Genomic DNA, 15,693 nt, shown 5'->3' with positions numbered 1-15,693 from the left:
CTTGAGGACCTGTGGCTTTCCTGGTATTTAATCAGTTTAGTGCAATGGAGGCTAAAGAAGCTAAAGAACCCAGACAAAAGTAGCTGAGAAGAGTTTCCTCTGCAGAGTGGCTGGGTGCACCATGAAGCTTTGGCACTTGGGAGGAGCTTGGACTACAGCCTGATATGTTGGACTCATTTATCCGTTGTTATTTTACTCACATGTATGATCAGATTAACAATAAAACCATACATGATCATTTTGACTGATGAAAAAGTTCAGAAACAGAATATAATAAGAATAAGACAGATGAGGCAGTAAAAAGTGTTTTTACAGCAAATACCCTCTTACCTAAAAGCTTATACTCAGGCGAATATTATAATACAGCATATTATATTTAGCATTAGTCTAGCTTTAGCAAGGCCAGAAAGCGAAAGCAGAAATGGTACCTTCTGGTGGACAACATCAGTCATTTTATTTTTATTATTATCCAGAAAAATAGAGTTAAAGTAAACCCCTCCTACAATGAAAAGACCTCATCTGGGAATAGTCTTGGAGAACCTCTGGATCAATATTGAAGAATGAGCTCAGCACCCCGATCCGCTCCATCAACTATGGTCAGACTAAACTTTAACATGGCTTCAGTCTGAATCCTGCAGGTTCAAGGTGATTGTAGGTACCAAGATCCAGAGAGTTGGCACTACATCCACATAACCAGGCTAATCTCACTCGAACATTACACTTGGTCACAGACAAGATGTTGCACACTGTGTGCCTAAGAGCCATTTGACACTGAGAGGCCTCATCACTCAAAGGCCAAAATCCTCTAAAAAACCAGGGAACAAATTTCAAGGGCAGTAAACATTAACCTTGTCTTCAACTGAGGGACATGAACAGCTAAGTATTAACCTTTTTTATTGTTCTTTTTTATTGTTTATTTATTATTTATTTTAACAGTTCTAATAATTGCTTTCCAACTACTCATCCAGGACTTTGGGGGCTGCCTTCCTGGGGGACTAATGGATAAAACCTTTCTCTTTATGGCACTGTCTGCTGGAACCCTCAGGTAACTGCTGGCCCTCCAAAGTTCCTCATATCCAAGCACATATACATTTAGGGATCTTTCACTGGTAACTGGGGGTGAGCCCAGCTGTTGGGGAAACAGCTCAGGAGGTGCTGTGGGCCCTGTCTGGTGCCCCGCAGGCAGTGGGCCAGAGACCTCCCTTCCCCATGACTCTTGCTTCTGTGTTGAGCAAGACATAGCAGGTTTTGACTTACAATGTCATATCAAGACATCACTACATGCACAACTGTTAATAATTCATTCCCTTTTTGAAAGCTGTGCCACAGTTTTGCTACTGACCCACCATAGCATCAGGGAACCAGTTGCTCGCGCCCTTAAGCCCAGAGAATACACACAAACATGTCTATCCTGTATTTAGGTTAACTTTGCCTGGCTAATCTGTTCTGGTTTCTTTATCCTTAAATTAATCTCCCCCTGCCTTATCACAGAGAGAGTCACAGCACACGATGCTAAAGGACATCATTCCTCTGCACAGGATGCTAACAATGAAGGTGTTAAACAAAAGTACTGTTAATTGCTTTAAAGAACCAACAGTGACACAGGTGACACCAAAGTGAACAAATTTGTTCATTGATGTGTTCCACGTGGTCTGTTTCCCTTCACATAGAAAAGGGTCAGGGTTTGTATGGGTTAAACGAATAATGGTTAGCATCTGTGCATCAGTTTCTAAAAGTATCATGCTGTTGTTTAAAACACATCTTTACACCTAAAGTTTCTCAAAAACACAACAACTCTGGTGGCCTGTAGGTACATTTTTTGCTTGCCTTTTTAAAAAAGAAATAGTTATGTGAACAAAAAACAATGGCTTCATTTTAAAAGCACTTATGAAATAAAAACACAACATTCTAAAATAAGACTTTATCATCATCATCATCATCATTATTATTATTATTATTATTATTATTATTATTATTATTATTATTATTATTATTATTATTATTATGTTTTGTTGATGTTAGGTTATGTTTAATTTTTGTAATAAAACAAACATTGAATATGTACCTACAGGCCAAGGTGCCAGTCTGATACCAGAGAACATACAATAACATTTTCATTACTGTATACAATTTGGACACTTAAATGTAAATAACATTTAGGACACCCCCAGGCCTACAGTGGCAGCCGTACAGTGTGAGGTGACTTTCCTGGATTATACTCCTTAATTGGTGGTGGTTCCTGTTAATAGTGGGGATCACTGCAGAATCTCTGAGAAACCAGTTAGGTACTGTAAGATTATGCAGTAAACGAGAACATAGAAACGCATCTACAGAACATCCCCCATCCAACCTCTTCCTCTCTGTCTTGTGCTCACTGGACCTTGCATCAGCATTGTGTTTGTTTGACCATGTGCTCTGCTCTCACAATGTAACAGCCAGTTGAGGCAACACCCAAATCAGCAGCAGCAGCAAGAGATCTGCTATTGTATCCTGACACTGCTGTTCTCACAACACTTCAACAAGATTTGCTGCCATTTCTCAGATAAATGTAGAAATGCATGCAGTTCTATTGCATACAATACATCACATTTCATAAACTGCACATTTGTGGAGAATGAGCCCAATATCTATTCATGCTGGATACAGTGAAGTTCCAGCTGCCAAGGCAAAGAAAAGCCAGTGAGCTGGGAGGAAAACACATCCTCGCCCCAGGGACTGCAGTGCTACACAGCAATATACCATTTAACGGCTCTAGTTCATGTGTGCAAGTAGCAATGTAGAAAGAAAAAGAAAGGAGGAGATTATTTTTGCTTTACATAAAGGTGTCCTTCATTTCAACGAAAAACGTGATCCTAGGTTTACAATATTATGGCTACATCCTAAAGACCAGATTAACACCTTAAGGAAGATTTCCAGCACAGCAGTGTGTGCACGGATCTATATAATTATATAGCATCAGCGCAGTAGCCTACATCATGTAAACGTGCGTCCGTCACCATTATTCATTGAGCGGAGCATTGACAGTTCATCGTGTGATAAAGCCAGATTAACTGCTACCGTACCTGTTTGCCAGAGGTACTGGGGTCTGGTTCCCTCTGTGCTCTGTGTATCCAGCTCTGTGATGCACACAAATAGCATCCACAAGCTCCAAAGAGATGCGCCCGAGACAACGAGCCTCCCCTCGGCGCTGAGCTCCATGACCACGGCGAGCAGTGGGATTTTCAATGCAGTGACCGCCACATGCACGTGCGTGTCTGCCTTTCCTTTGTCCACGCGTCCCAAAACAAACAGTCATCGGCGGGCGAGCCTTCAACGTTTTGTCCTACTCTTGTTGTGTGGCGGTTTTTGGCAGGGAACAATGGGTCCTGGGCCCAGTGTGCGCTGCTGCTGCTGCTGCTGCTGCTGATGATGATGATGATGCACCCCCTCCCCTCCTCTGTCTGTGTCTCCCACCATCTGCCTTCTCAAAGGATCCTGACGCTGTTCTACGCTTGATCTGCGCAAACACTGGCTTAACGGTAGTTATTAAAAACAGTATGCTTCCTAACACGTGGTTTTATTCCTAATTGATATTGATGATCTTTTGAGAAACCAAAACCAAAACCATGTAACTCCTCTCCTCAAAGATCAGATCGCCATTACACAATAAAACTTTATATCTTGGTTATTTGCCAAATATTTTCATAGGTTTTGTAAGATAACGACGTGCGGGCGTAGCAACAACAAAATGCACCAGTATCGCTCACAACGGTAACTGTTATGACGTAGCGTACCTCGCAAAACTAAAGTGCACTATAAGAACCGACACTTTACTTCCGGTCGGTAGCTTTTGTTGTGAAAGTAGGTTATCCTGTTTGCTCTGTGACTTGTTTTGTCTGTTTTACCAATTAGGACCAATCATCATCACCTATGTCTCCTTGTTTCCCCGTTTCTAGAACTGGATTACTGGACCTAATCCCAAAGTCTGAAAGACAACCAGATATGTGGCTGCTGGACTTTAAACCTAAAAGCCCACGTTTTCTCTTCAGATGTGCAGATGACTTGTGTCTGATGAGACCATGGAGCTCTCTAGCTGACCTTCTTGTCCTACAGGAGCCCAGGTGGTGTCGCTCACTACCTTGCTTACTTTATCCTACCCTCTAAAATAAATCTAGAAATACTTGAGGTTTAATGAAAGATTTTGTGATATTTGCTAGGAACCGAGCATAAACATTCTGAAACATAAGTTTTCGGAAACATGAGAATTATTTTACCAAGTTTCATGTCATTCATGGGATGACCCTGGGGAGAAGCATGAGTATAATTTGTTTTTCTAATTCATGTAACATGTCCCCTTGTTTCTTTTGAAATGACTATAGAATAACTGTCCAGCCTCTGCAGTCTCCCAGAGACAAGTGTGTCACTCAATTCCATAAAGGTTGCCCACTCTCTTCAAACAACTGACAAAGTCCTGATTTTTCACTAATAATGTATTAAATCTTTCCTGTTTAGTGGAGTGATGCTCAGTCAAGGAAAAACTGGTGCATGATTACAGATTGTGAATCCTGGAGTCTCAAATATCCGTTTACTAAAAGTTATCTATATGTGTAGTGGAGGTGGGTTTAAAAGCACGCTGTTACCAAAACCACTCAGATAGTGTTTTATGGACTCAGTAAAACAAACATCCCACACAAAATTAGAAAAACCTGGTTTGTTTTTATGAAGTCAAATGGCAAGGATTCCTTGAATTACAGAAACAGCTCTGTTATGCTACCAACTCTGTTCACACAAACATTTGCAATCATGAGGAGCAGCCTAGATGTCCCCTATGGATGATAACAGACAACTTGTGTTTAACCATGAAAGTATAGGTGTGAATGTTAAATGTTGCTTGATCATTTTGTTTTCAATCTTTACTCCCAATATGGGCTATTAAGTTACTCATACATCCTGTGCCCATTACACCTTCTGACTTCATCCCCAACCCTTTTCAGTTCTTCTTGGCCTTTGGGGAATCATACTTCCTCTTGCTAGAGTACCAGAGAAGCAGAGGGATGCCAATGGAGGGAAGAGTCATCACACCAAACGCAGCCCAATCCAGCTAAAAAACAAGCAAACATTTGAATAAAACATTGTGAATGCCCAAAGAGCTAAGTATGCAAGTGTTGTCTATATCTGAGTGAGCTCAGGAGTTGAAACTGTGATAAATATTCATTGATCAAAAACAATGGCTAAAAAGGTACCTAACAGCTTGGTGTGCAACAAAAACATCAGCTAGGGTTTCAACCCTTTTATTTAGTGCAAGGTTGTAAAAGTAAAAATAGTAATTAAATTGTAAAATGGGGAAAACTAAGAGTAGTATAACTCAGGTCAAGTCTCAGTGCGTCAAAATTGTGCCATAATAACACAAAAATTGCAAAGTAAATGTCAATAGTTAACTGAATAGTGGCAAAATGAAATTGCTACACCATTCTATAGCAGACTTTAAATCTTTATCCTAACTTATTACAGTACATTAGATCATGTATTAGTGGCCCTATTTTTCATAAGTATGATTATTAAGGCAGCCAACAACATATGCGAACATTAGAAATGGAAAGAATAACCTGTACAGTGTAAAACTAGGAGACTTTAGGATGTAGGGAAGTTAGTGTATTAAACATCTGCCCTCTACAAATGGAAGACACAGAGAAAGGAGTGAGGCTGAAAGCCTTTTTGAATGCATCACTTACATAATGTGGAGAGAAGCGACGGTCAAACTCTCTCTGAGCCAGAATGCCTCCCTGGCCCGGGGCACTAGTGTAACCGACCTTCGGGACAAACAAACACCTGAGGTAAGTTCACCTCACCGACACATTAACAGCTCCGATGTGTAAAGAAATCAGCTGGTCTTACCACAACTTGCCCTCCCTCCTGGGCCAGGTAGCTGACAGTAGCAGACGTGAAATTGAAGTAACCAGCCTTTAGGGGGCGCAGCACCACTGTGTGAGAGACATTGCTGGCTCTGAGGCACCAGAGTTAAATCACAACGTGGAAAACATGGCCATACATTTGAATCTTCAGTTTTTCAGCTTTAATGGTTACATTGGTAACATTTGTTTCCAATACCGGCTTAAAAGTGTTCTCTCTCTAATGTGTCTGTGTCCATGTGGGTGTGTGGACAAATGTCCTCTGACCATAAAAAACCTAAAGAACGCGTTACCTTTAGCAACTACTCCTTGGGACCATGCCAGATGGCATTGGTGCCCACAAAATACTGTGAAACCTAATAAACGTGGACCATATAAGTACTTAGTATGAGGTACTTGTATCTCACTACATCTAGAGACATCATCCTACGGTACCTAAAGCAAGACAACAATTTGAAACCAAACATTAAGATTCAAGGATACGGTGCAATCCTGTCCCATTTTACATTCAACATTCCTGAAACAATTCCAAAGTCTTCAGGAGGAAAAGAGTCATCTGAAAGTTCCACCTCCAAAGCAGCACTGCAAAAACAAAGGCAGATAAACCTTGGATATGTCATGCAATCAATTACATAAATTGCACTATATTTTCATTTTATAATTAATAGAGGTGTGAGGTGAGAGCACAACATATGATTTATAATTGGGTAAGGATTAAAAAACACTTTGACGTAGATTGTTTTGTTTTTATGGGTGGACGTTTGAAGCTGTACATGTTTAATTAGTTGTGAGTAGCTCACAAGTGGTAATCATGTCCTACATATCAGATTTAGTTAACTGGGGGGGGGGGGTCCTAGGACAGCTCTGACCTTGTTCCCACATTGTAGATGTTGTACTGCAGGGTCAGGTCGCGTCCCTCCACAGCATAGCGGTTGAGCAGGGATTTGGAGGCCAGCAAGCGGGCTCCCTCTTCCCCTGAGCCCAGGCCCAGCAGAGCCACGAGCATCAACGCATGCAGCATCCTGGTCATCTGGGTAGAGAACAGTCAGAATCATCACATTCAACTCGACCAACGATGAGACAAACGTTCGCAGGCACATACAGTAGAAATGGCCCAAGTATGTGGGGAATGTGTTACGTGAACGCTCAGACCGGTGTGGTTTATTCTTTCGCTGATTTAGTCCTACTCAGTGAACTATAAAATGCAAATACAAGCTCTAATATTGCGGTTACGGAAAACAGCTGCTTTGACTAAGATCAACGCCAACAGTTACACATAGCTAGCAATACAGATATATAATTAGAAGAAAATAGGAGCGATGCTCAATGTTCAAATAACGTTCAAATAGATGGAAACGGTCCACAAACAGTAGTAGAAAGTCTCTGGTTTTAGATCGACGTAGAATATTTAACCCCGTCTCACAGGCGCTTACGTGGAGCCCACGACACAGTTGGACTTGAGAAATTACACTACGGAATATCTTACTGCTTATCATAAAACTCCCGCAACTAGAGCTGATGGTTCTCCTAATGAATGTGTAATTAGTTACTAAGTTAATATTGTACTTGCTAAAATAGAAGCAGACACTTTACCTTCCACTCTACCTCTTCGAAGCGCAGAAACTGAAGTACGGTGTGCGCATGCGCAGAGCTTCTCCGGTCTTTTGCATGACGTGTACCGAGGGGAACGCACAGGTTGAGGACAGCGCAGCGCCCCCGGAGTCTGGGAGGAGCCGCTGCTTCGTGCTTCTGTACGGTCACAAAACACTTTTACTTTGTGGCAACACGAAAAGATTTCAACAAAACAATTGTCTTACATTTTCCAACTCAGCACTAAAGTTCATATGACATGCCTCAGGGAGGTTTCAAAATGCTCTGTTATGTGGATTAGGAGACTTGGTGTTGCACTGAGCCGTGACATGATCAACCACTAGGTGGAAACAAGGAACCAGTCAGAGGAACGAACGGCCCAGTTTGAATCTAAACCGAGCTGTGAATGAGTCCGTGAACGTATTGATGATGATGTGTGGAGGGCAGAGATCTGAAATCTGAAATCTCTACACAACACAACACCCCCGGAGGCTTAATGATTTGCTGCATTTTTTGTATGAAGGAACGCATTAGTTTATTATTGCTTTTTTATTATTACTAGAAGAACCCAACAGTCTTAATATGACGAGTGCAGACCATTCACCAGATATTACTCCACATGAATTGTTGTAATTAATTACAATTAAATACAATTAGGATACTTAGTCGTTTACTCAGAATGCATCACTATTTGCCTAAAGCAGCGCAGGTCACAGTCGCTGTGTGTGTGTGTGTGTGTGTGTGTGTGTGTGTGTGTGTGTGTGTGTGTGTGTGTGTGTGTGTGTGTGTGTGCGTGCGTGCGTGCGTGCGTGTGCGTGCGTGTGTGTGCGTGCGTGCGTGCGTGCGTGGGTGGGTGGGTGTGTCTGACTCATTGAGAAGGACATCAGTAGGACATATAAAGCTGCAGCACGTTGTCTGTTCTGTTCATCAGGTCAAACACTGACAGCAGCTCTCAGTCAGGTGCAGTCATGCTCCGTGGTGTCAGACAACTCCAGCTCATCGCGCTCCTCCTGCTGCTGCTGAGCGGGAGCAGCCCAGCTGTGAACAACGACGCCACCGAGTCTGTCAGTCCGCAGCCTGCGCACGACACCAGGGACGAACAGACCGAAGAAGACGCGAACCAGGCGAGGAACGGTGGGCGGCGGCAGACGGAGGCTGTGCGCAACGGTGGGTCCAAAGTCTTACGCATGTCTTTTTTTTATTGCCGTTATTATTCTCATTATTACTAACGACAGACGTGTATTCCTCCCTCAGAGTGGCTGTCTGTGGCAAATTAATCATGCTTTTAACAATAAAACTTGGATCTGTGTTGTGGATGTGTTGGGTGCTACTAAGCAGACCCGCTGTGTAGTTATCATATTGTGTCGAAGGCCAAAGGGTAAATTCCATCCACCAGCACATCACGTGAGGATTGTGGAGAAACAATATTAAAGCAGTTCTCTGAACTGTTGTTCATGCCTGATGCACCACAAAGGGAAACAAAACGACATTTATGTGGCTTGTTATGTTTGTTTATTCTTGTCAAGCAAGTTAACAAAAAGAAGAAAAACTCAGCGGAGCCACAGACCCTCCCAGGTACAGGCTGGTCAAACACCTGTCCACACACAGGATGCATAGTTTGCACAGGAAAATACTCAATCTAACAGAGACCAATGTTAGATGTTAGAAGAATGGAGGTGGATAAGATGCAGATATGCTTGATTTAAAACACCCTTACTAATCATCAGTAAGTTGTCTGTGTTGGGTAAATGTCCACATTTTTTTCCAACCTCCCTGTAGATTAAAGATAACTGACAGCATCATGCTGACTGTTCGCTAACTTCTAACTATGACATTTTCTTAGATGCAGATCTGAACATATGAATCATATAGCCCAGACATGTATGTATGTATGTCTTTGTTTTCATATCTCAGGCCCAGACCAGAACCAGGTAGGCTGCAGAGAGCTGAGGTCCACAAAATACATCTCTGATGGTCAATGTACCAGTGTCAACCCCATCAAAGAGCTGGTGTGTGCTGGGGAATGTCTGCCTGCACATCTGCTGCCCAACTGGATTGGTGGCGGTGGCTACACTGGGAGGTACTGGAGCCGCCGCGACGCCCAGGAGTGGCGCTGTGTTATTGACCGGACCAGGACCCAAAGGATCCGACTACAGTGCCAGGATGGAAGCTCCAGGACCTACAGGATAACTGTGGTTACTTCATGCAAGTGCAAGCGTTATACGAGACAGCAGAATGACTCCGGACACAAGGACACAACGGCCCACAAACAGAGGAAAAACCAGAAGAAAGCTGGAGTCTCCGAGGAGGGAGCAGAGAGGCCATCTGAAAACTGAAACCTTGTCGCCTTGCAGTTACAGTGTAAATCTCTATAGAGTCACTGCTTTTCACTGTTAAAGTAATGGGTGAATTCTAAGTGTGCAAATAATAACCAAATATTTATAAGTGCCAGGGCAGATAGAGGTAAAGGCAACTAGTGTAGGTTTGTGCTCAGTCTTAGATTAATATGATGTTTCCAGATTATTTTGTAGCCTTAACACAGATCATTTTGAGATGTTTTAAAGAAATGTGCTTTTTTCATACAGACATGTTTCATATTTCACTGTATTGACCTGGGTTCAGTTGGTGGTTAGCTTAGTTGGCTGGATGGTAACAAACACTATGATGAGAAACTGTACACAGTCGCTGCATGTGAAGTATCCTGACTCACTCAGACCGAAACCAGGCACTTTGTTACAAAGAGAGTGCCAGTGATGTTAATTCAAAGTGCCTGACTCTGTTCTAAGCTAGGGACATCAGCTTTACAAACACTGATCATACAGCCAAACCAGAGCAAATGCCCACTGTTTGTTTTCAGGAGCACTTCTGTGGAAGGTGGACTTTCACGTGTGTGCACAAACGAGTGCCCCAACGCTTAGGGGCAGACTGGAGACACGAGAGAAGTTTGTGTGTCCAGGATGCCAGGATTGTGTAGGACGGCAGGTTAATACAACCGTTGTCATCTCGAAAAAACAAGGATCAAACTCCATGACATCATCCAGTAGTTCACAAACTCTGGATCACAGCTTAATCATAATGTAGCAGCATGTGTAAAGGTTTTAAATGTGAACTAGACTCCTATTATAACCCATAGTGTGAATTTACAACATATAGGTTTGGGTTTTGAGGGGTTTGTAATTTATTTTTGTACCAGGACAGTTGAAGCTCTTTTTATATGTATATATATTTTTTTCACTCTGAAATAAACTAAAAAAAAAGTTTACAAGATGGTGTTGATTCTAATGCTGCAAGTATGACAAACAGACTCACTGCAAACAGGAACTGTCTAACAACAGCAGCATTAGTCAGTGATGAAGCTCTTCTTCTTCACTGTACTTTGTTTTATTGTGAAGGGGATATCTTTAGCTCCAGGCTATTGGGGCTTATTCAAGCTGCGGCAACATGTGAGGATGTTTTTGTCCCATGTATCCTTCTTCCCACTGAACACTGGGCTGAAGCCAGCAGTGAATTGAATTACTAGTACTGGATGACAACAGGATGTTTAACTTGTGTTACCTGCACTGGAAAAGGATTGATGTCCCTTTGTCAACAATATCCTGTAGGTCGAGTAAGTGGCCACCACAACACGGTTCGGGTCCAGGAATGGTTGTTACATTCATGTACTGCGTTACAGTATTTCGCATTTAACACAAAAAACTCTGGTTACTGTGCAGTATCATCAGTTAAATATTTTTTAATCATAAAAACTTGTACCTTTCAAAATAAAATTCAAATTAGTAGATACATAATACTGCAGGCTTTTTGATTTAGACCACCTTTACAAGTGGCAATATTAACACACTGAGCACAAAGTTTAAGGAAAAACAAAAAACAGCTCTGGACTAATTGATGTCCTTAGCTGGACTACATAAAGCTTTGCAAGAGATGCCAAACAAAAAAGCCCCAGGGCCAGATGGCTTCCCAGCTGGATTCTATAGGAAATTCTGGCCCTTGCTTGCGCCCAGCTTCTACAAAATGATAGCTGAAGTTAAACAGCAAGGATCATTACCCACAAATATCAAACATGAATTCAGCTTTTACAAGCCTGCTCCAAAGGTCAGGAAAAGACCCTACACTTCCATTAAGTTACAGACCAATTTCATTAATAAATGTACATTGAAAAATAATCTGTAAAACACTTGCTAGAAATTTTGAAAAAATGACTCCATATATAATTCACTGTGACCAAAGAGGCTTTATTAAAGGCAGACAGTGAACAAACAATATGACCAGATTAATCAACTTAATTGATTATGTCACCATCCATAAACTAGAGTCAGCCATCGTCTCCTTAGATGCAGAAAAAGCTTTCGACAGAGTAAACTGGAAGCTTTTTTTAGCCACTCTGCATAAATTCATACAGCTCAGCAAACGCCGCAGTCAGAACAAATCTCACCAAGGTCTACTCTTTATTCTGCTACTTCCAGTTCACTCCCTGCACTCTTAATTTCTGTCTAGCTTTATGTCTGGTCCTGTGATTCATCCACCTGCATCTAGTCAGTAATCAATTTGTGTAACTTGTGTACCGACCCCTGCTCATCTGACAACGATGATTTCATTAAAACCTCATAAAACAGATTGCTCGCGCTGTGCTTTTGGGTCCTACACTTTGCCTGTTCTGTCAAGTTATCATCTTTCTATCAGCCATCTTTTGAGGCTGGCTTTTTTTTTTTAAATGGAGCTAATAGTTTAGTTCAATAAGCTCTGACAGCCTAGAGGATAAGCCGATGCCTAAGTATCTAATGTTCTCTGAGTGGAGTGTGGTAGGAGCAATGTTATTCAAGTTAAGTGGTAATGCTGTAGATTTCATCCAGTATATCTATTTTATGATTTACTGATTTGGTTGATATTCCAGTAATTCCTTCATGCTGTCTTAACTGCTGCAGCTAGTGGTTCAATGAATATCGTAAATATTGTAGTGATGGAGAAAGTGGGTAGCCCTGTCTGGTCCCTCTATGCAGATTAAACCTTGGTGAGATCTGGTTCTTTGTTCTGGCTGTGGCATTTGCTGAGCTGTATAATATTTGGATCCAGTCTATGAATGAGTTCCCAATGCCGAATTTATGCAGCTTGGCTAAGATAATCTTCCAGTTTACTCTATCGAAAGCTTTTTTGCATCATCTCTGACTTTGTGAGTTGGTGTGAGAATAACCACCTTATACTTAACACTGGGAAAACAAAAGAGATAGTGCTTGGCTTCAGGAGGTCCCCTCCACCACACACAACGATGAACATCCAGGGCTCAGACACCGAGACTGTGGACACTGTCAAATACCTGGGTGTTCACCTCAACAATAAACTGGACTGGTCAAACAGCACAGACGCTCTGTATGAGAAGAGCCAGAGTGGCCTCCACCTGCTGAAGAGACTGAGGTCCTTTGGTGTGGACAGACAGCTGCTAAGGACTTTCTATGACACTGTGGTAGCCTCAGTAGTCCTGTATGGAGTTGTGTGCTGGGGGGGGCAGTAAAGGCAGAGACAGGAAGAGACTCAACAAGCTGGTTCAGAAAGTCCTGGGCTGCAATGGAGTCATCAGGAGGTGGCAGACAGAAGGATGCTGGTAAACTAACATCCAATCAAAAAATTTCCATTTTACACAATGGAACAAAATGCAACTTGCATCCAAGTACATGAACACGTCCAATCAGTCATAACACAGTGGACAGCAAAATAAAAACCACTGATCTCAGTGTGAATCAGTGCCTAATTGATAGTCATTGTAGCCTGTTGCTGTTTTTTGTCCTTGTAGTTTATGTCAAATTTACTTTTTATGCAAAGAATTTGATCCAGATGAGGAAATGCTTTGATTTACGCAGACAACTGAAATATTATAAATATTATGGAAAATACATGTAAACTAAAATAGAGTAAAACCTATTGGAATATGAGACACATCCACTATTGATACTCAGTCTCTGCTTTAGACCTCCTCCATCCATGCTGGTCAAGAACAACACAGACCTGGCACCTTTTTTAAGGCCTAATAGCAAGTGATTATTAATTAACTTCCCATCCAATAGAATAATATTTTCTTGTAACAAACCCAATCAATATTTACAATACATTCAGAACAAGTTCATTCTACAAACAAATGCTCAAAACTGAAATTACGTGGCTACTTGTGAATTGCGTTCAATATTGTAAGACCTCCACATCGTGCCCATCCATGGTATGTTAGACCAACAGAGCACTGTCAGCCTTACACAACAAGTTTTTACCTGCAGAGTTCACACATAGTTCAATAGTAGGATTACAGCACAACAGCAACAGTACTGCTGTTTGCCTCTAAAGACAGGAAGCCATGTGGCAACAATCCAGAGCAGAGCAAGCAGCATTTATTCCGGAGATCATATTTTGCCACTGCTGGGCTTAAAAGTAGCTTTTACCTTAAGCATTAAACTTCCTCTTTCCTGCGTTATGAATCATATCAGAGGCATACATCAAAGAAAGGGCGGGGGCCACATCAAAAGCTGCAGAAATTCATCTTCTTCAAATATGCTAAGTAAAAAGACCAAAACAGAATGATACAAAGGTTCATTTTGTTGAGTGTCCTGAGGCCCGAAGCTGTGAAAGGTGTTGCTGCTAGATGTCTGTCTGCGTGTGTGTTCTGCAGACAATAGCCTCAGATAGTCAAAGAGGGTTTAATCTGCACTGCTGACACACCTGTTCCTCATTCAGGCATGATATTAGTGGAAGATACCCTCGTAGCCACAGCTACAGAAAAGCCTGGACATACAAAAGACAAGCAGAGTTTCACCGCCACAAGAGGATCCCAGCCTTCTTTCCTCTGTAGATCCGATGTACCACAGGTGGAGCTGTCAAACTGCCCACAGCAGAAACACACAAGACAAAGGAAAAGGAAGTGTACACTAATGGACTCTGAAGGATTCTGATAACTAACAATGACAGAATTGTCTTCATTTGCAACACACACACACCTTGAACAGGCAGTTAGGATGATGAGTGTGTGTGTGTGTGTGTGTGTGTGTGTGTGTGTGTGTGTGTGTGTGTGTGTGTGTGTGTGTGTGCGCGCGCACAAGAAAATGTCCTTGTGCACAGGAAACTCTGTATGTGACTCTGTGTGTGACAGTCCAAGCCTTCAGTCCAAGGACTGGCAGCTAGCGTCATCTACCTCCTCAGCTTGAGGTAGAGGGTCATATTTTACCAGCTACATAACTGGTTCAGAACATATTCAATAGCATCACATGTTGTGGGGTATTACTGGTCCACATGGGTCAGTATTTGTCAAACACGAACAAGCATATTGGGGTGGCAAAATGTGTAAAATGGTGTAAAATGCTTTGGATCCCGGAAGGGTGTTGAAATGCGCTATATAAATTCGAATTATTCACCATTTGAGGAAGGTAGTTCCTTAGATTGTCATCCAAAACCCCCAGATGGAAGGAAATGAGCTACTGTAATTTTAGCGTTTCAGGACATTATTGCTGGTTCTGATGGTGAACAGTAGGAACAGCACAGCCACCAATGTGTCATTAGTTCAGGCAAACAGTGCTGCGTACACATACAGACAGACTTCCCATATGGACAATCACAGTGCAGCTTAGCCAGGCTCAGGGTGAGGAGCCATCGGGGGCTAAAGAAGAGAAAACTCATAATGACAGGCAGGTATATGTTCACACACATTCTCAAGAAGTGGTGACAACTACATCATGTTCATTAGGACACATTAGGGATACAGAGTTTCCTGTGCACAAGGACATTTTCTTGCACACACACACACACACACACACACACACACACACACACACACACACACACACACACACACACACACACACACACACACACACACACACACACACACACAAGCCCTGAAGACAGAGCTTTGTTTCTTATCAGGTATTAGATGACAACACAAAAAGCTTGAAGAGCATCCGATAGCCTTGTTGCCTACTTGGTGATCTCATCTTTGTGAAAACCGGCATTACCTCCAACATGCTCTTAAATTACTGTTCAAAAAACTGCTAAACTGCCAAAAAACTGATAACAGACACAAGTTTGTTCCTAAAGAATCCTGTGACTGACAAATCTCTAAATGGCAACTTTTTCTCTTGCAGTGATACAAAACCAACTCAAAGATGAATGCTGCTGCTGCTTTGTTCATTGTGAGTTCCTGCTAGTCCTCATGCAGCCGCCAGGTGTCCTCACAGCAGCT

The 15,693-nt window shown here is 42.1% G+C and overlaps 3 protein-coding genes and 1 long non-coding RNA gene across 4 annotated transcripts in view; 2 read left to right on the top strand and 2 right to left on the bottom strand.

Moving 5' to 3' along the window:
* thsd7aa (thrombospondin, type I, domain containing 7Aa) overlaps positions 1-3,418 on the bottom strand; it is a 63,453-nt gene extending 60,035 nt beyond the window's left edge. The window contains exon 1 of the mRNA XM_029166320.3: positions 3,063-3,418. Within this exon, the coding sequence (XP_029022153.1) occupies positions 3,063-3,198 (136 nt within the window). The 5' untranslated portion in view covers positions 3,199-3,418. The remainder of the gene's footprint in view (positions 1-3,062) is intronic.
* LOC121202574 (uncharacterized) lies at positions 3,380-4,959 on the top strand. Its single transcript, XR_005898300.2, has 2 exons — positions 3,380-3,518; positions 3,936-4,959. It is a non-coding gene; the product is annotated as an uncharacterized LOC121202574 (long non-coding RNA).
* ssr2 (signal sequence receptor, beta) lies at positions 4,676-7,616 on the bottom strand. The gene is made up of 6 exons (XM_029166324.3): positions 7,482-7,616; positions 6,758-6,918; positions 6,372-6,470; positions 5,875-5,983; positions 5,712-5,789; positions 4,676-5,080 (listed from the first exon to the last, which is right to left on the bottom strand). Exons 2-6 carry the CDS (start codon positions 6,916-6,918, stop codon positions 4,970-4,972), a joined length of 558 nt encoding a protein of 185 aa, XP_029022157.1. The 5' UTR covers positions 7,482-7,616; the 3' UTR covers positions 4,676-4,969.
* A 731-nt stretch (positions 7,617-8,347) lies between these two features.
* Positions 8,348-12,095, top strand: LOC114866047 (sclerostin domain-containing protein 1-like). The gene is made up of 2 exons (XM_029167647.3): positions 8,348-8,645; positions 9,393-12,095. The coding sequence occupies exons 1-2, from the start codon at positions 8,447-8,449 to the stop codon at positions 9,812-9,814; spliced, it is 621 nt and encodes a 206-aa protein (XP_029023480.1). The 5' UTR covers positions 8,348-8,446; the 3' UTR covers positions 9,815-12,095.
* The last annotated feature ends 3,598 nt before the right edge of the window (positions 12,096-15,693 follow it).

The sequence above is a fragment of the Betta splendens genome, chromosome 11 (genome assembly GCF_900634795.4).
Source record: "Betta splendens chromosome 11, fBetSpl5.4, whole genome shotgun sequence".
Taxonomy (NCBI): domain Eukaryota; kingdom Metazoa; phylum Chordata; class Actinopteri; order Anabantiformes; family Osphronemidae; genus Betta; species Betta splendens.
The sequence above is the reverse complement of the archived record's forward strand: the minus strand, read 5'-3'. Positions and strand labels throughout refer to the sequence as shown.

Excerpts from the sequence above, each read along its gene's own strand:
- LOC114866047 (XM_029167647.3), top strand. The coding sequence starts at position 8,447 with ATGCTCCGTGGTGTCAGACAACTCCAGCTCATCGCGCTCCTCCTGCTG. Across the intron at positions 8,646-9,392 it reads GACGGAGGCTGTGCGCAACG|GCCCAGACCAGAACCAGGTA; the intron begins GTGGGTCCAAAG and ends TTCATATCTCAG.
- ssr2 (XM_029166324.3), bottom strand. The coding sequence starts at position 6,918 with ATGACCAGGATGCTGCATGCGTTGATGCTCGTGGCTCTGCTGGGCCTG. Across the intron at positions 5,984-6,371 it reads AAATGGGACAGGATTGCACC|AGCCAGCAATGTCTCTCACA; the intron begins GTATCCTTGAAT and ends CTGGTGCCTCAG. Across the intron at positions 5,790-5,874 it reads AGGAGGGAGGGCAAGTTGTG|GTCGGTTACACTAGTGCCCC; the intron begins GTAAGACCAGCT and ends TTTGTCCCGAAG.